At 39.8% G+C, this 26755-nt stretch overlaps 2 protein-coding genes across 2 annotated transcripts; one reads left to right on the top strand and one right to left on the bottom strand.

The window, feature by feature from the left end:
• Nucleotides 1-1671: 1671 nt before the first annotated feature.
• edem3 (ER degradation enhancer, mannosidase alpha-like 3) lies at nucleotides 1672-17236 on the bottom strand. Its single transcript, XM_080474102.1, has 20 exons — nucleotides 16063-17236; nucleotides 15933-15978; nucleotides 15722-15822; nucleotides 15141-15180; nucleotides 14745-14857; nucleotides 14033-14186; nucleotides 13301-13435; nucleotides 11926-12031; nucleotides 11558-11655; nucleotides 10841-10966; nucleotides 10666-10749; nucleotides 10384-10467; nucleotides 9907-10031; nucleotides 9113-9284; nucleotides 8863-9008; nucleotides 8600-8744; nucleotides 7565-7756; nucleotides 7147-7312; nucleotides 6168-6353; nucleotides 1672-4089 (listed from the first exon to the last, which is right to left on the bottom strand). Exons 1-20 carry the CDS (start codon nucleotides 16149-16151, stop codon nucleotides 3710-3712), a joined length of 2688 nt encoding a protein of 895 aa, XP_080330228.1. The 5' UTR covers nucleotides 16152-17236; the 3' UTR covers nucleotides 1672-3709.
• A 2401-nt stretch (nucleotides 17237-19637) lies between these two features.
• Nucleotides 19638-25871, top strand: npl (N-acetylneuraminate pyruvate lyase (dihydrodipicolinate synthase)). The gene is made up of 12 exons (XM_080474114.1): nucleotides 19638-19768; nucleotides 20045-20132; nucleotides 20421-20494; nucleotides 21980-22067; nucleotides 22141-22198; nucleotides 22517-22592; nucleotides 23652-23744; nucleotides 23872-24017; nucleotides 24115-24161; nucleotides 24255-24339; nucleotides 24427-24466; nucleotides 24555-25871. The coding sequence occupies exons 2-12, from the start codon at nucleotides 20062-20064 to the stop codon at nucleotides 24692-24694; spliced, it is 918 nt and encodes a 305-aa protein (XP_080330240.1). The 5' UTR covers nucleotides 19638-19768; nucleotides 20045-20061; the 3' UTR covers nucleotides 24695-25871.
• The last annotated feature ends 884 nt before the right edge of the window (nucleotides 25872-26755 follow it).

Raw genomic sequence — 26755 nt, 5'->3', positions numbered from 1 at the left:
CCCCCACCAGCCCAGCTCACCAATCACTGCTGGACCCCAGCAGCTGCCCTGACCCGGCACCGACACACATCCCCCGGTTCACCACGCACAGCCCCGCACCTCGATCCAGCCAAGGTCACCGGGAGGGCTGGCTTGGAATTGAAAACCTCTCACTTTTTGTTTTCTTAAGTTATATATAATCTCAAAAAAAAAATTTTTTTTGATCCAATGTCAATTAAATTTGCACTTCAGTTTTTCTTTTACAAATACAAGTTTCACTTGTTGAAAATGAAAACATTTCTCAATGAAATTGGTTTAAGAAAAGTATCAATTTCTGGATGGAAAAGACTGAGTATCATTACAAATTGCAGGTGTCTTCAGTAAACACTAACAAAGTAGATTTCATGGTGTAACTTGTAATCGAGTTTGAGCAAGATTACATATTTTGAGAAACATAAGAGTGCAAGTGCCCAAAATACTAGTCAATTACAAAATTGTCAGCGTTTGTGAGTCTTAACACTTGTGTAGTTTTGCATACATAACTTAAACTAGATTTCGTGTGTAATTCACAGTCTAAAATAAATGAAGGAAAGATAAACTTTCCTGTGTATTCTAATGTTTCAGTATTCAGCCCTATAGTCAAAGCTCATTCCTCAGACAATAAGATAAGACACTATAGTAAATAAATGCATAGAGCAGCAATCTGTTGGTGTAAATTGTGGTTATGTATGGGTAATATTACATACTTGCAGATATATACTCAGAAAACTGAAAGTACAAAAAAAAATACTACAAAATGATGGTATTGTGAGTATGTCCGATTCTTTCCTTGTTTGTACACAGAATGTCTGCAAAAGAGAATGTTTTGCCGACTTGATTTAAAAGTATGCATCAAGTTTGATATAGATTTAACATAATTTGATATCAGTTGTTCAGTTTGAAATGATATACAGGTCAAATAAACTTTTCTCTTGAATTTGTTGGGATGCACCCGTATGTTCGATGCACGTTTCTTACAAACAAAACATTTAAAGGTGACAGTATAGCAAACAAATGCATATGAAAAGTGTGATTTTCTATGAAACCTTTTGCAAATGTGTTTTAAAAGCATACTTCAGGTTTGACATCAGCTTGATTCTTGATTTATAAGTATGTAGATGTAACTTTGGTTGAATAATTGATTATTATGTATTGATACAGAGACACAGATATGCAGAGGTGTAAAAGTAATGAATATTTATCCTGTTACTTCGCCTAAAATGTGTTCAAGCACAAAAGACATAAGTGCTGTTGTTGAAACGGTAGAGCTCATTTCAAAACTTACATTATATGTTGCTAAACCTTATTTCTTTGTGAACTCTAGTAACAATTAACCTGAACCTCTTCATACAACAGGTACAAGTAACCAGTAGGAGAAACGCTGGAACTGCAGACTCCTCAAATAGTAATGTTTGTTTTTTTAAAAACTACTTTTCTTTCTTTGCATACAATTCTCTAAATCATGTGCCTGAAGTGATTGTTTAGTTTCTTTAATATCAAGATCAATATATGACAGCAATGGCTACTTCTTAATGCAGTGAAACAAACTCCACACTTCGTTTATCGAAGTCCTGTGAGCGTGTTTCTGTTTCACTCAAGTTTTGTATGATGTCTAGTTTTCTGAAAACATTTTTATTTTATTTTTTTACACTTCTGCCTATTTGTTAGGCATGACTTTTATTGACACCAGTACATTTCCACTTCATTAGAGTACTTCCTCACAGCACCGCTTCAATTGTTTTGGACAGTGACGGTGCATGGTGAGGACTCCAGTGATTTGGTGTGTGCATCTGGCCGCTCTTTATAAAACAGTCTGTGGAGAAAAGACGTGATTCAAGAAAATCAATACCGTCTACTGAAATATTCAGCTTTGTTTTATTGGTCAGCATGTGTGCAGCATTTCCTCTGAAGACATGCCTTTCGCTAAATACTCAGTTCAACCCTTCAACATCTTCTCAAAGAAAACAGCAAAGGGAAAAATTATTTTTCAAATCAGAACAGCCCTCTTTAAAACACCTACACACTCCAAGCTAGACCCGCGCTTTAAAGCCAGGTAGACTCCTCCAGCTAAACCTGGACACTCGACATATAACCCAGACTCTTTTAAAAAATTTTTTTAACGTAAATCCAGGTGGATTTGTTTTACACCTCACCGGGTTGTTGTTTTTTTTTAACAAGCAAACCCATATTCTCTAGATAAGACTTATTTATTTCAAGCTCGGACCCCTGAAAGTAACATCTTTACTCTGAACAGCTGGATTCTTTGAAAGAGACTCACATTCTCTCCACTGGACAGTTTAAAGCAGGGCCTGGATTTAACAGGACTCCTTAAAACAGAGCTGGATTCTTCAAATAAGAACCAGACTCTTGATACAGGACCTCTTAAATTCTCTCAGAACTCCTCAGCCTTTCAAATAGAAACAGACTAATTAAAGATTCATTCCCAAAATCTGGCCCAGACACTTTGCACTAAAACATTGTAGGTACATGGGCTTTATTAAATTGATCTCACGCTCTTTAAAATAAACCTGAATACTTTCGTTTTGTGAATTTGTTAAACATTTGAGTAAAAACAGCAAAAGTATGTTTGTCAAACGGCCAAATAGGATGTTAAATGGTTAAATCAGCAGAGTGGTATTACTAGAATTTAAAATCAAAAATGTAAATAGAATATCTTCAACCTCTTCTCAGCCACATTTATAAATCTCCTTACATTTTACATCGATTTTTTAAATTGAGTATCTCATTCTGTGTAAATATAGCAAATTCAAGGAATCCAATCAAATTGTCATGTGTCTGGTCTTTTCATTTAATCAGCAGATCAGCGTGACCAAACAGCTCATGTGGTGCCCTCCTGTGGCAGCCTGTGGATGTAAAATCCACCTCATCATGCTGCTGAGAACGTGTGCTCCACCCAACTCTGGTCCAGAAGAGGTTGTTTGGTGGAGCGAACCCGAACCTGAGCGAACGGCATTACGATATTTCGATCCATATATCTCCACAAATACATATTTACACTGACACATGACTTCATATTTCCTCCAGAGAGACAAGTTTTGGTGTAAAGTTTACCATAAAGCCATTAAAATAAAAAAGACTGTGCAGCTTATTTATCACCAACACAATCCATTATTAAGTACTTACTTGTTGTCAATGTGGACATGTGATTAGGACAAAGTCCATGAAAGAACAGTCAAACTATCATCACAAATAATCATTTAGAGAAAAAAAACAAAAAAACTTGGTCAATGAATTAACGAGAGAGAACCATTGGACCAGCATTCGATTGAGCAAAAACAGTCAGAAATGCATAGAGTGAACAACAGTGTGAGGAGTAATTTGGAAATATGAAACATGGATACATACAGTCTGGTCCGTGTCATTGCATTAGTAATTATGACATATAAACACAAACTGCATGAGAAAGTCCGCTAAAATAAAATCTGGTCTCTCATTGATCACTTACCTAAAAACAAATCGCTCAACTGTCTGGAGATACAGTATGAGGGCTGCCTTGGCACATGACACCCTTCACAGAGGGCTGGACAAGAAACCAACTTGGGAGACATCTTCCCAGCCTCCGCCAAAGTACATCGAATTCAGGCTGGTGGTGTGTGAAGATGCACTCTCTCCAGGTCTCTCCCCATGGCGAGATCAAACTAGTCACAGGGCACGAGGTGCCTCACAACTGTCAGAGCTCATCCTTCTCCATCTGCTGGAATGCCTCCAAGTCTTCCTGCCAATCAGCGAGCAGTTCGTCCACCGACTGACTGCTTGAGTCTGTGTCACCCTCGGGCTCTTCTCTTGTCTCTGAGTCTCTCTCCTCTTTAGATGGAACCAGATCCGCCTCTGCCTTCACAGGACTAACCTCCTCTTTTGGCGAATCGACTTCTTCAGCCGCACTCGTGTTTTCATTTGCAGGACTGACCTCCTCTTGCAAAGGCGTGACCTCCTCAGAGGCCGATTCCTCCCGCTCCACCGTGGTCGTCTGCGATTGGCCAGGGGGCTCAGACGGGACGGGTGATGTTGCCTCGGTTGTGCAGTCCTCCTCTCCTTCTTGCACATCCACACCTGAAACAGAAGCAAAGGCGTGAGACTGTACAGCTTTACACAAAAATATACGCATGCTGTTTTTTTTTACCTCCTCTTCACTCAGAAATCTATAGACATGCTTCCTGTCAGCCATTCATCTTCATAAATAGCAGTTTTCATCGAAATGCCGTCACCTATAACAGCATGCTGCTAATATAGCTCATGTTTCCCACAGGATGGAAACGTTCGCACATAGCAACACAAACCAAGCTGAGAGTCAACAGTGAAAAGGAAACTGGCAAAAGGTTGCACTGTTTCTGGCAATCTTGTTGGAAAGGAAGTGAAGTTGATCTGTTATTGTTTCTAAAAATTCAGCTGATCTCTTGGACATCAGACTCTCAATGTGTTGAAAAGAGAGTCTGTGCTTATTTCAAATCCAGAGACCAGACAGTAACAATGTCAATTGGAGGCTGTAACTTCAAAGCCTGCATAATTCAGGAACAGACAGATGCAGGCTATCTGGTTGTTAAGGTGTTGTAGTGGCTGTGTGGTTACGGAGACTGCCCATTATTCAAAGGCACTGCGGTCAAGTGTCTATTCAGCAAACTGAAAGAAGAGTGTTCTTCAGATACTGAAATATTCAAACCCCAGACAACAACTGAAGAGCCTACGTACAACTGATAGCTCACCTACTGACAGGCGACTTCTCCTAATACAAGCATTATTTCTTACTTACCTTTGTTGAATGTCATTCAGGATATTTTCTAAACTCATTTTATGTAGGACCTCAATACAGAAAGAGGTTGGTCTGATGTGTAAATTGTATGCAGTGTTCATGGTAGTGGTAGATCCCACCACCTACATTGCATATTATCAAAGTCTTGGCATTGTCACATTGAGGAACATTCTTCTTGAATATTTCCACAATGTTTAAACAGTTTTGCTGTTTCCTGAGTTTCTGCCCATCTTTACTTTTGAGACAAACTGCCTCTCTCATATGCACTTTTTTCACAAAGTCATGTTACTGATGTGTTGCTTTTTTACCTAATTGTTTGTGAAATGCCCTTCCAGCTGATTTTTCAAGCCTATTGGGCTCTTGTCCCGACTTTTTGACACGTGCTACTGCCATCACATTAAAAAAGAACAAAGAGTTACATGAGAAGGCAAACCTTACTTTGAACAGTTTTAGTTCTATATATCCTTTTGGAATATAACATTTGTGTTTGTAAATCACTGTAATCGGTACCAATACATTCTATAGATCGCCCCAACCTTTTCAGAAGTGGGATTCTATCATCGCGAGCAAGTAAAAGAGAAATTTAAGCACATTTTTCCACATGCAAGCAGACAGTTACATGACTGAGAAGGATAAGTGTAGTCTGACCCTACTGCCCCATCAAACTGTGAGGTTTAATTACTGATTTCCTTCAGTGAAGACATATAGAGCTGTCATGTCCTCATTTCCGGGGGAGGAAATAAAGGACACAAAACTGACTACCCTAAGCTTTTCTAGCAAATTCCAAATGAATCCCGTGGTTAACACAGCACAGGAAGAGAAAGAAGGATAAAGAGATATAAGAGTTATTATAGGGAGGAAAAGAGAGATTAAGAGAAACAGAAGAGTCAAAAGAAATAGGGTTAACAGATGGGGAATGATGGAAAAGAAGACAATACTTACTGCCCTCAATCAGACTTCCAGGAAGAGGTTTACCTTTGAATATCGCTGCTGCTCATCCAAAGGGGAGAGGGTTAAGACAAAAAGTGACCAAGAAAGAGAGGAGAGAAAGGCACTGTTACAGGGAATAAAGGGATTTGGTAAATGAGGAAAAAAAAAAAAGAGAGGAAAAGAACGAGGAGACAAAATTAATTGGAATGTAAATCTCCACCACTCCCAATTATAACCACAACTGGTGGGTGGCTTTGGAATGAGTCATATGCGCTGAAACTTCTAATAATGTCTAAATCCCGATCATCTCTACTTCATGAAACCAGGTACATAATGAGGCTCAGTCGCAGGAGAGATGCAAGTACAGTGATGTGATCAGTCCTAAAAAGGGGCGTTAGTGAACATAGACAAGTGACTTGTAGATCAGGAGAAACACATCCAAGGAACACACCTCTGTCTCTGGCTTTGTCACTCAGCAGCACCTCCACTTCTCTGTACTCCTTCAGCGCCTCCAACAGGATGTTGCCCTCTTTGTGGAAAAGGAAAAGGAGAGGCAGGGTGATGTCATCTGTGTTGCGGCCGTCTCCAGCCATCTGAAATAGGGGAGCTGTGTCACTGCTGCTGCCCTCGTTATCATCTGGAGGAATAGAGGGGAGGACGAGGTGAAGAGTGATGAGAAAATACTATGTACGTGTATGTAGTCACTTTTAGTCCAATATATAACATGTATCACATCCAACCTGGCCGGACTATCAAAAAATTTTAACATTTTTAAGTAACCTCAGGCTGCCGCGAATGCTCACTATGCACAAACTCATGGTCACAGAGTTCAGTGTAGCGTCATCTGCTCCAGCCTAAACCTGCAAGACCACGAGGCTCGGTTTGATTTAAAAGGTTCCTGAATACGGGCCCATCAAAACAGCGGCAATTCAGGAGCAGAAGATAATAAAATGGGAGCGACAACAGAAACAATGCCAAAGATTTTGTGAGGGAGGCAATAAAGGACTCGTTTAAGACGACTACAAAGTCTTCAAGTTAGAATGAGAAAAGGCTCATCTTGTGAAAACAACAAAGATTAAAAACACACAGCCACTTTAAATTAGGAATTAGATTAAAGTTAAAATCAGATGGAAAATTTGACTGGGAAACTTGAAGAATTTAGACAACTCAAAAATATATATATATTTATAACAATAATGTAAATTGGCATACAGTATTTTTGATATATTCTTTTCAATGGATCTGGAACTCATAATAAAAAATTAGGGAAGAAGAAAGGAAATGATTATTACAATGAATATTATAGGTTTCATCACTCTCAGTCTTCATGCATTTGCATGGACTGTCTCCAAGATAATCCAGTTATTCAGCACTAATCTGGTCACAGCGTAGACATCTTCCATCTTGTGTCACTGGCGACTCAGACTTACCGATGACTATGCCTCCGATGGCACCAGCCTTCTGAATGTGCCGGGCTTTCTCTGCAAACATACACTGACCCCTCTGAAGCATTGCAATGTGGCCCTGGATATATTCGGCATTCGTGATTTCACTGCAGCCACTGTAGGGCTCAGCCACAGCGACAAAGCCTCGTACCTGCAACCAGGAGGAAAAAAATATATATAACAATTTGACATAGTGCCGTGCTTCCAACTGATCCCACTTGTTCCACACTGTAACCAGGTGCTCATTTTTCATCCAACATTTAGAAAATATTCCTCGACAGGAAATTGCCTCTTAAAGATACAAGGCAAAAGTGAGTCTCTCTCTTAGGAAACACAAGTGAGAAGACAGCTAAGTGCCCGTACATAACCTGGCAGCTTGGCAAAAGCCACACATCCCACTCACCCCTGTGGAACTTTTGGACAGGTCTGTGCCAAATTGGGCTGGGCCAGCGGTCAGCACCACCCTGCCAAAGAACGGATGGGAGACGATCTGAATGGCTCTGGGAGGCAGCTGCTCTTTTTGCTGCTGGCTGGACAGCTCCATCATCTCCTGCATGAAACGCACGCCATCCTCCGCTGCTACTGCACTCACAGCCTTCTCGCAGATGTAAGAGAGTGGGAGAGGAGAGACCGTTCAAAGATCATTTTCAAAAAGAGGGTAAAAAAAAAATAAATGGAGTTGGCAGAAAAGTATATCTGAAAATGACGCACAAACATTCTGCTGTCAGAATGTTGTTGCTTTCTTGCTGACCTTATGTAACAGTAGAAATAAAAAAGTGTTTCTATTCCATTCCTACAAAAAGAAAATCGATCCAGACTGATATATTATCAAAGTTATTATAATTGAAGGCCACCATGAGCTCTTAACATGAGTTGTCTACATTTTAATATAAAGGTTATTTGATCTAATGGAAAAGTTCACAACATTTGTTTTGTCCAAACTTTTTCCATAAATGTGTGATAATGTTTTCAGCCTGCCACAGACTGAAGTCTATAAGCGAAATAGTGGTAAATAACTGTTTTCTGTATATAACCCAAACAAAAAGATGACTAGTTCCAGCAAGAATTGTTCTGATATTAAAATCTATATCATGTGATTTTTCCAAAACATTTCGATCCAATCAATTCACACACAGAGTAAAACAACATATACTCTTGTCTTCCACACACTGTGTACAAAGCTCATAAATATGTTGTTATATCAATTCATATCTATTGGTGTCATGAGCAATTTATTAGAAAACCTAGTTCCTGGGGTTATCACAGTGCAAACCTAAGACAAGAGTAAAAAGGTGACTTATTCTGGCTTATTGAAAAATAAATATTTTCAGATTTGAAAGTCCTAAATAATCCCAGAGACAACAACATTTGTAAGACATTGTGTTTCATTCTGCCATTTGGGAGTGTATCCTTGCTGCTGAAGTGTTGAAGTGTTTACCTGTGTGGCATGCTGGACCAGCTGCACCCTGCCATCTTTCAAGTGGATGAGACTGACTCCCATCCTCCTCAGCAGCTCCAGATGTTCAGGGTTGTTTGCCATGAAGTCCTGAGCTCTCAGAGGAGGGTGGCCCATACCAGGCTCTCTGAAGTGACGCCAAGGCAGAGGAAAGACAAACAGAAAGAGATAAGGTGAGCACAGTTAACAGATAGTAAAATAAATACCGTACACACCCACCGGCCGCCTTCTATATATTTACATACCTGTAAGGAGCAGGGCGTGGGCAGCTTTTGTCAACAGCACTACGGATGGGCTCTCTCAGGTTTCGAGGGAAGGCGGGATCAGGAAACAAGAGGCGAGTGTTTGGACAAGTCCAGTCAAAGTTTGAGTCATCCAGCTCCTCCTCTGACTGCAAAATCAGGATTAGACAACGAGACTCACTATGAGCTGGAATGCATGAAAATTGTCGTGAATTTTGTCAATTTTGAAATGCAGCAGAATTGTGCCAGTCACCGTTCTGTTTGAGGAGATCAGTGAGGAGTGAGGGGATGTGGAGAGGGACAGGGGGAGCAGGTGTGCCTCAGTTGTGAAGACATAGTCCTCCACGTCAAATGGAAGTTCCTCCACTTCGGCAAACAGCAGGAACAGGTACTTGAACATCTCGGCAAGGAAGAACGAGTCCATTCTGAGAAAAGAATGAAACAAATCTTGACGCACCAGACTGTCAAAATGAGAACGTTTTTCCAATGACAAAAGTTCTGAAACTTTCCTAGTATGTCCCTAGTATGATTAGTGTTATTATGAGAATTGACTTAGCACACAGTATTTTGGTCGTGAAAAGTCGAGCAATACATGCAACATTTAATAAACAGAGCTTGAACATATTTCAAATTGTTGAAATCTAACCGTGACCATAAAAAGAACTGTAACACCAACTTTTAAATGCCATCTTTGCAAGCAAATTAGTTTGTCAGTGTGCAATTCTGTTCTATGTAAATGTCTAAATTTGCATGATCAGCTTCTCAATTATCCATTTTATTCTTTAATCGCAACATTACTTGAACAATTTCAATATAAGCTCCACTTGAAACTGTAGAAACTGGCTCCTTCTTGTCAAAAATCCAGATATAACTCAAATATTAAAACAAATAAAACCTCTACTATCAGCAATTTTTTGTCTTCGCAGAATTCAATCTTTTTTTTGTGATATGTACATCTAATGTACAAAGAACTGTACCCAGTTATAGGCAGTTAGTGAGAAATTATCCAGTAAAAAAAAATTGGATTTATAGAGTCTAAAAACTGACCGGTCTTCATGACTTCCAGTGCGGACATCCTTCATTGCTGCGAAGCCACAGGGAACACGAGCGAAGCGATTCAGATTGTCGAGAATGGTACGGCCAGCCTCCAGGTAGTAAGGGTCCCCCGTGGCCTGGGAGAATGACAGAGTAGCATTGTGATCATAACGGAGGACCTCACATCAAGTACAAAGAAAGATTCACACAAAGACTCACAAAGGAAATCCATGTTCTGTCGTGTGTTTTTACAAGGACAGATGACTGTGTACAAGTATTTGTGATCTGTATGTAAAAAGCTGCTTCACTACTTCAGCTATACTCACAGTATGACATAAACCTCATCTCAGTTTGGATGGATGGAGAACGTCAAATATGTTAAATTAAGTAGTATGTACTAAGCGTTTAATTTATGCTTGACAATAGATTTCTATTTTTGTAGTGAGTAAAAATGAACATCTGCATTTGTCAGACATCTTGATAAATTACCTTGTAAAGGAAATAGGTGCTCTCAGCAAACTCAGGCCTCAGGGGATGTTGGGCCCAGTGTACCCTGAAATCGGTCGTGAAAGCCTGAGGACAGACAGAGAAGGACAAATAGGTGAGTTATTCCTCTGCCCTGACATTGTAAATTGAGGGAGCAGAAGAGCTTGAAATGCAGCCATGCCGCAGGTTTTGGTTGACACAAACCACATCAGACATGACAACACGCACTTCATGTGTCACAGGTAAAGTCCGATCTTTTGGGTTTGACAAAATCCCTGTACTTACCTCGGGGAGGAAGTTGTGTTTTTTGGTAACTTGGTAGAGCATCTCATGAGTCTCAATAGCAGGACGAATGTCTCCCTTCAACACCTGGAAGATGCACAATGCATACAAAGTCACTGAGGTCACAAAAAGATATCTAAAGACGGCAGATAGATTGGTTTATATGCCGTTTCCTGACCTGCAGTCCAGGGAAGAAGGCCAGCAGAGAGTCCATCCAGGTGCGAGCGGGAAGCAGAGGTTTGTGGATGTGAACGTCCAACAACAGAGGAGGCTGACTGATGTACTTCATAATAGATGCGTAGTGCTATATAGAGCAGATGGATGAAATACAGTGAGACCGTCACCGTCTTAAAGAACGCCTGTGACCAGTAAAGCTTTTGAAGACCTAATTTACCAACACAGGATGTTTGGTGATAAACAGTCTTGAAGACTAAAGTCCCTCACAATGCAGACTTCAGACCTCAAAACATGTTCCTTTGACATTAACTATTTGAACCTCAGTATGCAAAAACTGTTGAAATATACAAATGGTCATTCTGTGTTTCAGCTGCTTTCTTTGTGTAAAGTATAAAATACATTTTTCCAGTCCTGAAAACTACTAGTGCATCATTAAAAATATTTATTTTAAAAAAAACTGTTTGTATTGCATGATCATACTGATTCACTCCTCAAATAATCTGATCAAGTGACACATTTCCATATCTTTAAAATTGTGTTTTACATTGTACAAGAAAAAAACATTAACAATCAAATCTGCGCAGAAGATTAAACTGAAGCACACAGGTTCAAAATCATCACGGCCTAATATGGAAGATGCTTGTAGATACAAATGCTATTGTGTAAACCTGAGAGGTATTGAAATACAAGTGTGTTCATGTGCTTGTCTGCTGCTTACAATATTGAACCGTTGCAGAAACAGGTCATCTCCCAAGAGGATATAGGCCTTCAGCAGGTATTCATAGTACGAGTCAATTCCTGCTCCCACTCCACTGTCTGGACACAAACGAAACAAAGCTTCACTAAGTAAAGCGAGAGAAAACAGTGGACAAACAAAACAATCTATTTGGAGTCAAACACCATTAACACAACCAAAACATGTCTCGTGCAAAAAAAATGACAAAAGAAGATTACTTTGGTTTTTGTCCTTACAAACAGCTACTTCTGATCTCATCATCTGCCCCGCTAATCTTTCAACGATCTCCTCCACCTCGTCACCCACACACAACTCCACCCACCCCAGGTCCACTCTGTCCGTGCTCTCACCTCTTCTGACCCATTCTCCAGAGTGGATGTTAATGGTGGTTCCCACCAGATTGCTGTTTCTTTGTCTCTTCTCCCACAAAAAGTCCAGGGCTCTCCGGGCATGGGCCTGTGTGTGTGTGTGTGAAGAAGGGAGCTTTATTGATTTAACACAGTAAAAGTCAATCTGCAGCAGCTCCGCGCCGTCTGAATGATTATAGTGATTGACTGGGTGCTTGTTCAGCAGACTGCCACTGCTATGAAATGAACCAGTCCTCAACTCAAGGAAACCTGCGGACTTCGGTGTTTTAAGACTTTCACGACGCTTCATTATTTCCCATTAAAGAAAAATACTGAGTGGATTTTACTGTGTTTTTTTGTATACACCTAAGACAGGTTGTGTCTATGTTTCTATTATTATAACTGAGTCGGAATCGTCTTAGTGAGATTTCAAGTGGCAAAAGTACAAGCGGAACCATCAAAACAAGAAACAAGTCTGACTGCATCATTTTAAGTTGCACACTATACATGGAACTGTGTTGCAGATAATTGGAACATTTTGATTAAAAAACAAACTAGTTCTTAAACATGAGCTTAAATGGAACAAAGACACTTCAAGGGATCCTGTTTTAACACCAATTTCTTAACAGCGAACAACAAAATGATAACAAGCTGGGTTTTTGAAGAATGAATGCTCTGGTGTCACGATAAAAAATAAACTGGAGAAGTTTTGCTCCTCCTGAAGGCAAGCGACTGAGCCACAGTAAACTAAACTTGACTAAATGCATTTGGACCCTGTCTGGAGAAATACGACACGGAAAACCTTTTAAAGCATAAGAAGAGTACATTTTAATCATTATATACCTAACCTGTTGCCATGCTTACTTCTCATAACCATAACTCCTAAACTATTAGTGCTATCTCAAAAAACTACAGCAAAGCAGAGAAAAAAAAAAAAAAGAGTTTCTTACTGTATTGCAGTCATTGCTGTGGCCTACAGGACTTCTGCAGTACAACGTCCACCGACATGTCATTATACCACAGGTTTTTCAGTATTACTGAAAAACTGCCACATATTCGAAATTTAACTTACTTTGTGAAAAGGGGCAGAGCTGCTTTCTCACTGCATTTTGTGACAATTTTCCAGACATAAAATCAACATTAATCCAGCCATTATGTTCAGATGAAGGTCAACCACTCCTTCAGTGAGGTAAGAATATCCATCCGTCAGCACGAGAAATCACTCAGCGACCCACAATGGTAACCCGTCGCCAGTAGGATTAACCTTTCAACCACCAAACACACGTTAGCTTCTTCAACCTCGAAGCCACCGCTGCCCCGGGTCAACAATAATACCCCGCCAATGAATGGATGTAAATATATGATGGCAAAGTGTCACCTCGAACACAGGGTCCCCAGTGAAACGGCTTAAGGCAGCGAACTCCAGGATAATGGTTCCAGCACAAGCTGTGCAGGTGTCCGTTTCTGTTCCCGTTCTCGTCTCAGGACCCCTGACGCCATATTTCAAGTTCACCTAATACATAAAAAAAAGAAGAACGAAAGTCACATCGGATTTGACGCATACCGAATGTGGAAACAAGCCAGCTACAGAAAGGTCTGCATCTGAAAACAGTGACAGCTGTGGGAGAAGCGGTGAAGCAGAAAATGGCCAAGTGTAATCAGGATGTGAGAAAACGCTCTGAGCAAATGTAGACATTGGTCTAAATAAACATTTATTTTGTCGCTCTCTTTTGTAAAAGTAAATGCATTTAGAGCTTATGAAGAGGTAAGTGTTCATTTTTGTCAACATGCAGACTATCTTCAGTAAATGTCTCATAAAGGAACAGGATTTTCACAAATTGTTTCACAATAAAACACTTGCAAAAGGAAGATTGACTGTCACCATCCCCCAGTTACTGCAACTGCTAATACTTTTCCAATTCTTTATTATAAAATCAAAAAAACATACAATCTTGCATTATAAATCTGCTTTACTGTGTGTGTGTGTGTGTGTGTGTGTGTGTGTGTGTGTGTGTGTGTGTGTGTGTGTGTGTGTGTGTGTGTGTGTGTGTGTGTGTGTGTGTGTGTGTGTGTGTGTGTGTGTGTGTGTGTGTGTGTGTGTGTGTGTTACCCTGGGATAAGGCAAGCCGCTGCTCGTGTTAAAGGCCGGCAGGAGACGAAGGCCGAGGTCTTTGGCCATGTGGAGGAGCTCATCCTGGTACCACAGCATGTTTTGACCCCCCTCCTTCAACATCACAGCCATGGAGTGGCCTCCCAGCAGACCTCTGAATACACACGACAACCACAAATAAAATAGATTTTTCAGAATAAAATTCACAGATTCCTTCTTTGCTTTTTTTCTGGTTTGAGATCAGTCGTTCTCGCTGCCAATTGTGAGAAATGTCCATTTTTATTCAAAGTGCGTGACAGGAATGAAGCACAGGGTCGCCTCTAGAAACAATATAGTGGTACTGAATTGATGCCATCGGCCAACAAATACACATGCATATCTCGTTTTGGTACTCCAAGTGCAATTAGGCAAACTATTTTAGTCTTTAATGATGGAAAGCCACACCTCTATTAAAACAGTCGTTTTTTTATGAATGCATATTTAACCATTTTCACATTGTTCTTATATCTTGCACTTTCAATTTATTTCAATGACGTGTACTGTAAAGTATATACAGTATGTTCTGTTAATATTGTCTGTAACTGTGGTGTAGAATGAGCATTTTATATTGGTAATGGCAGTGACTCATGAAATTCTGGTACTGTAACAAAATAAATGGAGCAAAGTACTTTTTTAACAGCAACTGTGTGTATAGAATTTTGTCCAATCTTACCCGAGCACTCTAATGTTGGTTTCGAAGACCGACACAACAATATCATTGTCCAGCCTCACATCTGACAGCACTCGCCTCACTGCAGCCTCAAACTCGGTTGTTTTGTTTAAAAGCTGCAGGAAGAAATAATGCATCACAATCAAAATCGAAATCCGGTAGTGAATCACAATCCCGAACATTGTTGGGGAAAAATGTCCCCAAAAATATTCAATCAAGTTCAAATAGACAGTTATTTTGTGACATTCATGTTTTATTCTGTTATCCCAGTATTGTGAGGAGTAATAAGGCATCTTAATGAATCTCATAGAAAACAATACCATGGTCATATTTACAGTACGTATACTATATATCCATCATTGCTATTAGACAACAAAAACACAAAGTACAAATACATACCACCAAAGTATCCAGGGTGTCTATAAGGGTCAGAGAAAACCTAACAGAGAAATACAAAAACATTTCACCAATAATCAATGTTTTGTTGAAATGTTTCCCAAATTCCATCAATTTATCATAACACACATGGATTATAGAAGTCAAAGGACTCACAGAAAACCAATGCAGACACAGGAAAATATTGTTAAATTCAGAGAAAAAACTTCAACAAATTGATTTTCATTGCGATTTTGGGCTTTGTCAACAACAACTGGTCTGTACTGGTTCTGTATTATCAATTCAGACTTTAGTGTATGAGTTTATTTAGATTTATTCTGGTTCTTACCAGCTGGTTAAGTTGTTTAGGTTGGTTTTCTTTACGTTTACGAGTTTTAATTTAGCAGTTTAAACTTGTTTCTTTGTTATAAATGTGGAAAGGCCTCGCCTTCAAAGTCAACATGCAAAACTACAAAAGATAACCATTACGATTATGTTTTCATTACTATTATTAGAGTTTTCTTTAATTGCCCGGATGACTCATGTGACCAAAAGGCTCGAAGAAATGTTTCAGACCTCAAGAACAAAGGCAGAATAGTACTCACTTGCCAAGTGCATCATCGACATCTCCTCGACTGGGTTCGAGGCCGCGTACTCTCCCTCTGCACGTCAGTGGCATTAGCTCATCTGCTGGGTATGCATGGTCCTAGAAAACAACAAGCAGGGTGTTGACTTCCCACTTTCTATTTTTCTTATTATTATGCAGAAACAAAGATTGAGAAAGCAGCACAGAGGATTAACTTCCCACGAACTTACCATATAATTTTGATATGCATGGTCAAACATTTCAACCACTTGGTTCCTGTGAAGACAGTCACACCCAGCACAAATCAGCAGGTGTGTTTACTTTTGACATTATTCTCGGAATTATTTTTCAACAACTCACCTTAATTTGTGCTTCTCCTCCCTAGACATGGCCTGTCCAAGGCCACACAATGCTCCCAGTAGCATGACGATGAACAACACAGGTGGCATTGTGACAGCAACAGAAATACAACTACAGCTCAACTATCAGTCCGTCTCTCACTAAATATATAGTCATCACCAGTGCCTTACGCACGAACTCAATGAACCAAACTAGTCGTTTCTTTCTCCAATGTCATCTTTATCGCTCTCCAGCTTTTCTAAAAAGCACAAGCTCTTCAACGATTTCAAGTTTGTCGCTCACTTTTAGCCACTTCACCCTCCATCTATATTCAACCAAAACGGGCGGATTGTTGAGATGACTGGGCTCAGTGAAATCACAGCTTGGAACTACTAGGAATGTCCTTGTTTCAAGTAACCAGAAATCTCGAGGGACCTGGCGGACGCCTGACAACTATTTATTGCAGTGCAGCTTTGTTCCACGTCGCGAGAGCAGGCCAAGGTGTCACACCTATTTACTTTTCCCTTGGGTCACATGGACTCACTTGTACACAATACATGTGACACGTTGTCGTGCAAAAAGACTGACGTTCCATGCACAAGTCTGCCTGTACGCAAGATCTAAATAGATCCCACCATTTACATGTGGAAACTACAATGCCGTTTTAACTGATCGGCACAAACTGAGATACTCATCTCCTTTCCACGGTAAATAACCACGGTCATAGTTACTTACTGGTAAACAAATGATCTGAGTGACCGCTTCATTTCAGCTCGCTCTGCCAGGACCATTCACTGCCTCCAAACACACCAACAAGTCAAAAACAACAGCTCCAGCTTGTACCTGTTCTTGTTATCACCTTGCAGTATCTGTAAACCCTTTTTTTCGTTAATTATTAGTTGGCAGCTCTGTGTCGTCAGTCCCAGAAGCAGCCGGGCAGTTGACAGGATTTAATTAGCGAGTTAGCACACGGTGCTAACTACCCGGGCTGGTGACAACGGGCAGGCCGAGAACTCAAAACAAACCGAGAAATAAACAACTCCATCGCTGAACACTGTGCGTAGTCTGGTTGGTTTTTCGCGTCATTTGTTGAGGAAAATTTGATAAGTTATTCCTATGCCGCTATTTCGCCGAAACAAGCTGCCCTGAAAACCGGACGCGGCTGAGACGAAAACGTCAACAACGTCCGCTTCCTGGAGAGCAGGGTTTTTCACCCGGAGTTTAGGTTGTCAGGCAACAGTCACGCCTTCACAGCGATAAGCAAACACGACATGCTCTATTGGGTATGCAGATGTGACTCCAACCGTGATCGCAGTCATCTCAGAATTAAAAAGAAAAAAAATCGAAAACTGAAAACTTACGCGTGATTGTGTGTTTAATTTGACTTCCATTGATTTCACAACGTATTGGAGGAGTTACCTGACAGTCAAGATCAGGGACTTATTCGCTCGCTCTCTCTCTCTCTCTCTCTCTCTCTCTCTCTCTCTCTCTCTCTCTCTCTCTCTCTCTCTCTCTCTCTCTCTCTCTCTCTCACTCTCTCTCTCTCTCTCTTTCTCTCTCTCCCTCTCTCTCTCACTTACACACACGCGCGCACACGAACGCGCACTCACACCTAGGGCTGTCAACGTCTGTCTGTGCTCCCTTGAAGGTGCAGTTCATAAAAAAACAAAAAACGTGGGGAGTTCTCTGCCAACTCAACAGGTATACAAATGTTTCCAGAAAGCTGTTTTTCTGGAATGTTGTAATAACACACAGATGTCACAAAACTGTAGTCAAGACGTGAGAAAATGACTGCTACTATTACTTCAACAACAGCTACTACTACAAGAACTGCTACTACTCCTACTAATAATAATAAAAATTATAATAATAATAATAATAAGGAGAAGAAGAAGTAGTTATTTCACCATTAGGTTTTGATTAACTGTCCTGACCAGTGACATCCTTGCCCATGTATATGGCACAGTGCACGTGGTAACCAAAATCCTGCTGAATAATCATTATGACCGTTTGTTTTCCCATCATAACTCTAGTTGATACTTTCACTTCCTGATATTGTTACACAACTGGATTCATGTTCAAATATGAAATACTTTCTCATGGAATACATTTAAAAAAAAAAACGTACATATATTTTTACAAGTCAAGTGTAAACTGTAACCTCCATCTTCGCACCATGTCATCTGTTACTTCTGCACTTGGAAATGTTTGTACCTCTGCTGCCTTATGAGGAAAGCTGACTTGTAAATCAGGTCAAAACAAAATCTCAGGAATGTCATCTCGTCATCAGTATTCATGGATTCTGTGTTTCTTGGAATTGCCCTGGATATAAACTAACAACAATACCCAGTATGTAGCTGCTCTCTGGTACCTGACATTTTCCCTCTGGATTATTGCGCCGACACATCACGCTTGGTGGTTAAACTCTTTATGTAATTCATCTGATTTCAAGGTCATTCAAACCCAAGTACTGCTGACTCCTCGGGATCATTTATTATTTTGCAACAGCCATTTCACATTTTTCGAAGCCATCTGCTTTCACAAAAACTTGACATTACTTTTACTTCCTGATATATTGAACAGTTGCATAGGTCAGGGTTCAAATCTTACATTGGTGATAGTTATAATTTCTTTATTCTTTATGTTTTACTTTATTCTTTATTTTCACAAGATGACAGACTGCCATCATAGTGATCAATTCCTTTTGTGTTTTATTAAAACGTGTGTTTTAATAAAACAAATACAAGTTTTCACCTGCCCTTATTCCATTTTAACCATGTTATGTCCCCCTAAAAAATACAGGATTAGGCCTGTTAGAGCCCGATATGTAACAATTACCCAAAAAATGACCCAAATTGTTAGAAAAAATATAATGAAATAAAACCCAAAATTTGATAAATGGTCAATAGTGTAACAAAAGTGCAGAGCCTGCAATGTAATTAAGAAAATGGAACAAAACCCAAAATGCAATAACTGGTCAATAATGTAAAAAGATTTAACAAGAATTTAAAGGTGATTTCAATTTGTTTAATGTTTATACATTATTTTGTCGTGATATAATTGGAGAAATAGATTACAAATTATAGAGAACAGAAGACTATACATGACTTGGGCAGTAGAATTCATACATAAGTACCATACACTGTATAAAGATATACTTATAAACAAATTATCCAAACGTTTAGAACTCATTCTTTCAGTGTTTTTCAAATTGAAGCAGTTGAACAGTCAAAACCATGAAATCACTGACTCACTCTATGTTAGGAGAAAAATATGTTGCCTGCCCTTATAGTGTCAAAATAAATGGTATCAAGTTTTGGGTTTATATTAGATAACAAGTCGAGTCGTTGTTACATATCCTGCTCTAACAAGGCCTGCTTGCTCATGTGGAATTGTTTTAGGTGCTTCTCTCTACACGTGCCTTGAAATGACCTTATTTTATTGGGCGCTAAAGAAATAAAACCGAATTGGACTGAGCTGAATCACACGTTGGTGAGGTAAGCCGGATCGGATCCCCTGTTCCCCTGTTGACTTTCCGGGTTTTTATAATCCTACAACTACATTTCCCATGAGCCCACGGGGCGTCATTTGACGTTACCACGTGACAGGCATACTAACAAATAGCAGGTCGATGCGGGTTTGGGTTCCAGATAGGAAGTTATAACCTGAGATTATTAAACGTAAAAGGTCTCCAGTTGATGTCCTCTACGCGCAGGGACGCTCGAAGGTAGGTTCCAGCATCCGCCTTGCACCAATGTCTTCCTCAATAGATGTTGTTTATTTGTGTTTTATATTCATCTGCCACAGGTTTACTTACCTTACATCTCAATTAAAAAAAAAGAATAGAATGAAATTAACTGTATTAACTCTGAGGATGTAACTTTTATATATTTGCTTGTTCTTTTTGTCGCGTATTGTTTATGATTTCTTACACTTCCTGTTCTCTTCTCCTTTTTTTTTTTTCTTCTTTCTAACATGTCGGACCTCTACGTCCCTGTCTCAGGTGATCTGGTGTGCGCCATGGCTCCTGGTGCTGATAAGAAACTGACTGGACTTGTTGCGGCCACGTTCACGCCGTTCACGCCACAGGGGTAAGGAGTGTTAGTTTGCCATCCTCGCGCCTCTTTTGTTTTCTGATCCGCGAGTCGAGCCTCGGATCGGTGCGCCTGGAGTGTGAATGTACACATTACGAAACTGTCTCTCCCCCCCCCCCCCCCCCCTATAAGGAGTTGAAAGTTGAGGAGTGAGTGTTGAGAAATATGATTAATGTGGCCCACACACACACGCACACACACACCGTCCACCTGGAGTACTGCAACCTGTTGGCTCTTTTTGTGCTCGATGTGTGGGCCTACATTTCCCCTATTTTGTCAAAACAGTGAAATCAACCTACCGGTGATTGGACCTTATATTGACTACTTGAGAGAGAAACAAGGTGTAAAAAACGTATTTGGTAAGTTTTTTTCCCCCCCTTTTTGTGTGTGTCTGTGTCCCACCTTCGATCAACAGCCATGAATAATATCTATTAATATCCAGATAATGTACTTCAATCCCTGATTGTTGTTGTTGACAAATAAATGCAAAATGATAGTCACATGATCACTAAAACTGATGATCAAGCTAAATTTAAAGAAAGCCTCATATAGGACACGCTCCCTTGACTTTGTTTTGTGTGTTCAAGATTATGTATATTCACATACTACAATCAAGACTCTGGGTATTAAAATCCTTCCCAAAATACATTTTCACATCTTTTGTGAAGAAAAAAAAAAACAAGAAGAATATCCTCTGATTTGATACCAGTCATTTCTATGCAGACAGCTGTTACACACTGATAGTGTAATGAAATTACTCCTGTCCTTTATTCTATAGAGATGAATTTCTTTTACACTACATTAAAACTACTTGTGCCAAGTTTAAAAGCAGAAGCTTAACTTAACAAATTCTTACTCTCAGTTTTCTAAACCACAGTTTCCCGTGTGGGTCTGAAAAAAAACCAAAGAGTGAGAAGACAGACTTTGTGGTTTCAGATCTGCAGCACTTTATCTTATCGTATGTTTTTGTACATTCATTGTCCTTTTTTTTTCCAAAATCACTCACCCTGAACCTCAAAGTTCATTTCTTTCTTCTTATTTGTGCTTCTTGTGACGGTGTTGTTCATACAGGATTACATTTTTTTTTATTTTGCAGCATTTAATGTAGACGTATTAAAACGGACACTCTTTGCTTTGCCACTATTTTGACTGTCTCACTAAGATATAAAATAAATGTCATTAAGATTTCTTAATTTCAGTGTCTGACAAAACAAATCTTTGTTCAACGATAGTCTCGCAAAGTTATTGAAACAACTGGTTTAAGTTCATACTTGAAGCTTTTTATCACTTCGGGAACGTCACAGAAATCCGAACCATTTCAATATCAATGAGGACAAACTTTCTGCCTTGGATTCCAACAGCTTCTTTACTCCTTTTTAATCAGTACCTGAGAACTCGCCATGCACCATTTCTCACACCTTATCTAGTCCCATTGAACCAGATATACTTCATTTCTTACATTTTGTCAGGGATTTATTTCTCTTCTCGTATCTGTGAGTTCTTAATCAGCAGTTTATAGACCATATCATGTTTTCATGTTCCTTTTTGTTTGCATTGCTCTTCTTGTTTGTTTGTTTTTTAATCTCATTATGTTGTATACTCCTGCTTAATCTGTTTTTTTTTTTTTAATTGTTTGGTCCCACAAACATTTAGTTTAATTCTGATGTTTCCCTGTTCTATTGAGGCAGCGTTCATAACTGTTTGAGCATCAACCTAGCCACGCCTTCCCGTTTGTGTTCGTATGTAATTAGATGTTTTGGAGAAGTTTTTAAAATCAGTCGAATCAACAACGAGCTTTTCCTAACAAATTCCGTGGAAATAAGAAAACTTCAACTTGCTTTCAGTCAATGGCACGACTGGCGAGAGCATGTCTCTGTCTCTTGAAGAGAGGAAGCAACTGGCAGAGGAATGGTGCCTGAGAGCCCACGGCAAGTAAGTCATCACATAAATTCGTATGTAGTACGGGATGAAATACCGTATTAATAAGTGTTATGTTGTTCTTCAGGTTGGAGCAGGTGATCGTACATGTCGGGTGTATGAGTGTTAAAGATTCCCAAGAGCTGGTGAGTTATGTCACACATTTATAGGCGTGTTTTCTCAGGAGCCCTCGTTCTCGTGAAGCAGTTTAAACCTTTTTTGAATAAATACACCTTCAGACATGATAGTTCCAATCCAAATCAAGAAAACCTGCCTTTATACAGTCAGAGGGCAGAGGATTGCTTTCCTGGTTTACAGCCTGTTCAGTTGTTCTTAAAGGTGATGAAAACATGCTGCTGAAGTTGTTTTTTGTTGCCTTTTATTGTCGAGCAAAGCCCTTCTTTTGTTTACCATTCACAGTGAACTTTACAGTGAAGCCTCCGCACTATTAATTTACCTTTCAGGCTCGTCATGCAGCTCAGATTGGTGTTGATGGGATCGCTGTCATTAGCCCTTCCTTCTTCAAACCCAAGTCTGCAGGTATGTGCTTGTTCTATTGGGGTTTTTTTTTGTATTGTCAAATGAAAAGGCATGCATGTCTGTGTTCACACTGCAGGTCTTGATGCTCAAGTCTGACTTTTATGCTGAGATACGTTGTTTTTTTTTGCGTGATCGTTCATACTACATTTTAAACGCGACATTTATCAGACCCCAGGACGAAGTGCATGCGCTCGCCGGGGGATCACGCCGAGCACGCTGTTTACAAAACTAAATATGGATGCCATGCTGGTCAGTGCCGGGGTTGCCAGATGTGACTCACGGTTTCCAGCCCAAACGAGCCATAAAACCCACCCACCTCAAGTAAAACCAGCCCAAACCTCAACCTCTGTAGAAATGACGCCAAAACTATTATGTCTAATAAAGAACATGTCATCAGTGTCGTCGTCGTTCCCCTGTGCTCCCGGTGCATTACTGCAGGTGTGTGTGTGCGCGATATGACCAGTGTTTAATTGCAGTGTGCGCCAGAGAAGAGGAATCCAACCAATCTGGCACCAAGGTCACTGCGTGTATATTCATGTGACGACACGCCGAGCGTGCCGATAACGACAGTATGGATACGACACCGGTCAGCGAATTGTGGATCCATTTCCAAGTGGTTGTCTAATAGGAGCCGACGAGGGGAAGCGGGAGATTGAGGGAGAAAAGAAAGAGAGCGCAGCTTTTAACATTTTGGCAGACTTATTCGTGACGTCAGTCATGTGGCAGTCGCATATTTGCGACTGGATCGTTCAGACGGCGGTCGTGTTGGGGAAAAAAAACCATCACATGGGTATCCGAATTGGTACCACATATGATGGAGGCCTGGCTCTGGTGTGCAAACATCAGAATTGCAACATTCAAACGGCCACGAAACGGGTCGGATATGGTTCACTTGTGAGCAGAAAATCGGAATTGGGTGGCATTTCCCTGCAGTGTGACCGTGCCCTATGTTGCTGCCTGTGATTTACTTTTCTAGTAACATTAGGGTATTGATACTGTACCTGTGAAAGCTGTTCAACCAGTTGAAAATGGTAATTTCTTTTTCTATCTTTTCTACAGATACTTTAAGAACCTTTCTCAAGGAAGTAGCTTCAGTTGCTCCAAATCTGCCCTTTTATTTCTATCATCTTCCAGCCTTCACTGGCGTTAACAGTGAGTGTCACTTCCGAATCACACATTGACGTGACAGTTTGAAACTATGCACCTTTTATATATCAAATCTATTTAGTAGAACTGACTCAAGATGATGCCGGTTTTTTCTTCTTCTTTTGTCTTTAAGTTCCAGGCAGAGATGTTTTGGAAGGTATAGAGAAGCTAATTCCCTCATTCAGAGGTGTGAAGTTCTCTGGGAACGACCTGATGGACTTTGGTTTGTGTGCCAGCTACAGTAAGCCTTCCTGGTCTGTCCTGTACGGCATAGACGAGGTCAGTCTTCACCGCTTGTGAACTATTGCTTGTCTATGTTACAACATGATGCCTTGTGACTCAGAAACTCGTCCTTTTTTCTTTCATTTCACCACAGCAACTGCTGTCGGCTCTGGTTCTCGGAGCCAATGGAGCAGTTGGAAGGTCTGTATGTGATATTGCAATCATGGTCAGTCTTTTTTTTTTTTTTCAGCTTTGCTGATTATCTTTTCATGTTATGCAATTCTCTTTCCGCAGCACTTATAACTACGTAGGACGTCATGCCAAGGACCTCATATCTGCATTTGAGAATGGCGATCTTGTCCAAGCCAAAGCAATACAAGTACGACTTATTTACTTGCTCTTCCCAACTTCTCTTAGGCATTTAATAGGAATCGTATTTACATTTTTGTCTTTCTTCTAAATGCAGTTTAAGCTACAAGAGCTTCTGAGTTATGCGATAAAGATTGGTGAGTGACGAATATTGCCGCCAAATCATGTCCGATTTTTTTTTTTTTTTGTAAATTTCTGAAATCTTCTTTTTCTGTCTTTTGGTAGGCTTCGATGTTGGCGTGAACAAGCAGTTGATGTCTGAGATATCAGGCATACGTCTGGGACCTCCTCGCCTGCCAGTGGAGCCATGCAGCTCTGCTCATGCTCAGTCCATAAAACAGAAATATACCAGCATCTTTCCATAACGTTCACATGCTCACAGCAGATTGTTGAGGCCTCGCAATCTTTCAACATGGCATTCACCCCATTCCTGCTTTAAGGCTTTAGACATGATGGATCCACTTGCCAGTTGTGTCACGTTGTACAACTACACCAGCAATTCTCCGTTAAGACAGTTACATTTTGCACAGAAACTTAACTTGCACAGACCTGGGATGAGTTTCGAGTTGCCGTTAGCGTGGTTAAGTTAAATGGTCTTAGCCGATCATACTCCAGGTGCGCAGTTGGATTGAGATTATAGTTATACCTACAAGATCAAACTAAAATTATACCAGAATAAAAAAGAATTTGATTTAGATACATTTTTCTGTCAACGTGTGATTGTTTCAGGCTGCAATGAAAATTATCTTTATGCGAGTTATTTTAATCTCAAATGTTAGAATTTTGTGATTTCATTCCTCTTGTGAATTTCTTTTTTTTGTTACCTTTACCTCTTTTGGTTGGAGATGTTAAAAAAAAAAAAAAAATAAATAAACTTTATGACTTTTTTTTTTTTTTAACATTCTCTGAAAAACCATGACTCCTTTATGTTGAGCACACTACTTTTTTGTTTTTAAATAAAGGTGTCGTGTAAAATTGAAATTTACTGCAGCGAAAGCTATATGAATAATGTGAGGGAGGAATATCATAGCTTTACGACGTCATTGCAGTTGTGGTTGAGAATTGTTGGATGCCTTGACTCATAACTACAAGGATCAACATTTATTCGATACTTGAACCGGTCTAGCTTGAGGTTTTTAAGACTATCTCTGTCACCATCCATACATTGTCAGCGACACATGTTCACGTTATTCTGTGTTACGAAAGTAGAGCTTGTTTTCAAAATCTTTAGTTTGTGCTTTAATTCTCAAATTTGAAGGTGAAAAAGGGATATAAAAAGAGTTGGTATGATATTAACAACTGTGAAATGAGTTGATGGTGTGTGTGTGATCAAGATATAAATGTCTTATATGTATTGAGTGATTAACATTGGAAACTTCCCCCCCCCTGCTGTCTCACTGTACTCGCCAATAAAACAAATAGATTTAGTTTTTTCTTAGACAGCACTGCTATATTGTGTGTCTGATACTTGTTTTTTTATGACAATAAAATATACTCAATTTTATATGAAATGGCTAATAAACTTGCTTGTGTAGGACTTTATGAGATTGCAGATTACACAATAATTGTGCCAGAATCCCTTAAGCACCTACAGTAATTCATTTTGATCCTTCCATGTCATTGGTGTTTCGTCTAAAGATTGTGTCATCCTCTCGTAGTTTAGAGGATTCGATTTAATTGTTCCACACCTTGTTCACCACACAACCTCGGCACATTCAAACAGACGTGTATAAACAAGCTCACCTTTTGTGAAAAGCCACCCACGGAGACAGACATAAATAATTTTTGGGATTTTGGATGCAGCAACTGTCTCGCATCGATTATTTAAATACTATTTACACAAAGACAGTCCATTTTATCTCTGATGGCTTTTATGTAATATATAATAACTCATGTTTTGTGCACAGAGGGAGTCTGGATCAGGCAAAGGGAAGGCCTGACACATCAGTTGTGTCTGTACCTTAAAACAGTCATATTATACAACTTTTCAACACTTTCACATCAGGTCTGGTTGGTCCAAAAACATTGTACTCAATGTTTATTTCCCCATAACCAGCTTTTTCCTTGATTTTCATCCATTTATCTATTGGATCATATGAGCTGTATTCAAAATGTGTGTCCTACATGTATTTCTGCACAATTGTAAAATTCTGGCATTACATAATTTAAAGCTGCCACAGCAGCCAGCGAAATGGAGAATTGCATACATTTTTCTCCATGGAGCAAGCTGTCAGAGCATATTATGTTTACACTTAATGAAGTAAATGTGAATTACTACTTACCAAAAGGTTAAGGTTATAGTTACTGAAAGGCCTAGAGCAGGACAGCGAGCAGTACTCAGATGTAGGCTACAGGACAGTATTGGCCCTAATACTGTCGGTTTTTAGATGCAACCCCTCTGGATGTAGTTTAGAAAACCCTTGCCA

This window comes from Lipophrys pholis (genome assembly GCF_963383615.2).
Source record: "Lipophrys pholis genome assembly, chromosome: 10".
NCBI classification, from domain to species: Eukaryota; Metazoa; Chordata; class Actinopteri; order Blenniiformes; family Blenniidae; genus Lipophrys; species Lipophrys pholis.
The sequence above is the reverse complement of the archived record's forward strand: the minus strand, read 5'-3'. Positions and strand labels throughout refer to the sequence as shown.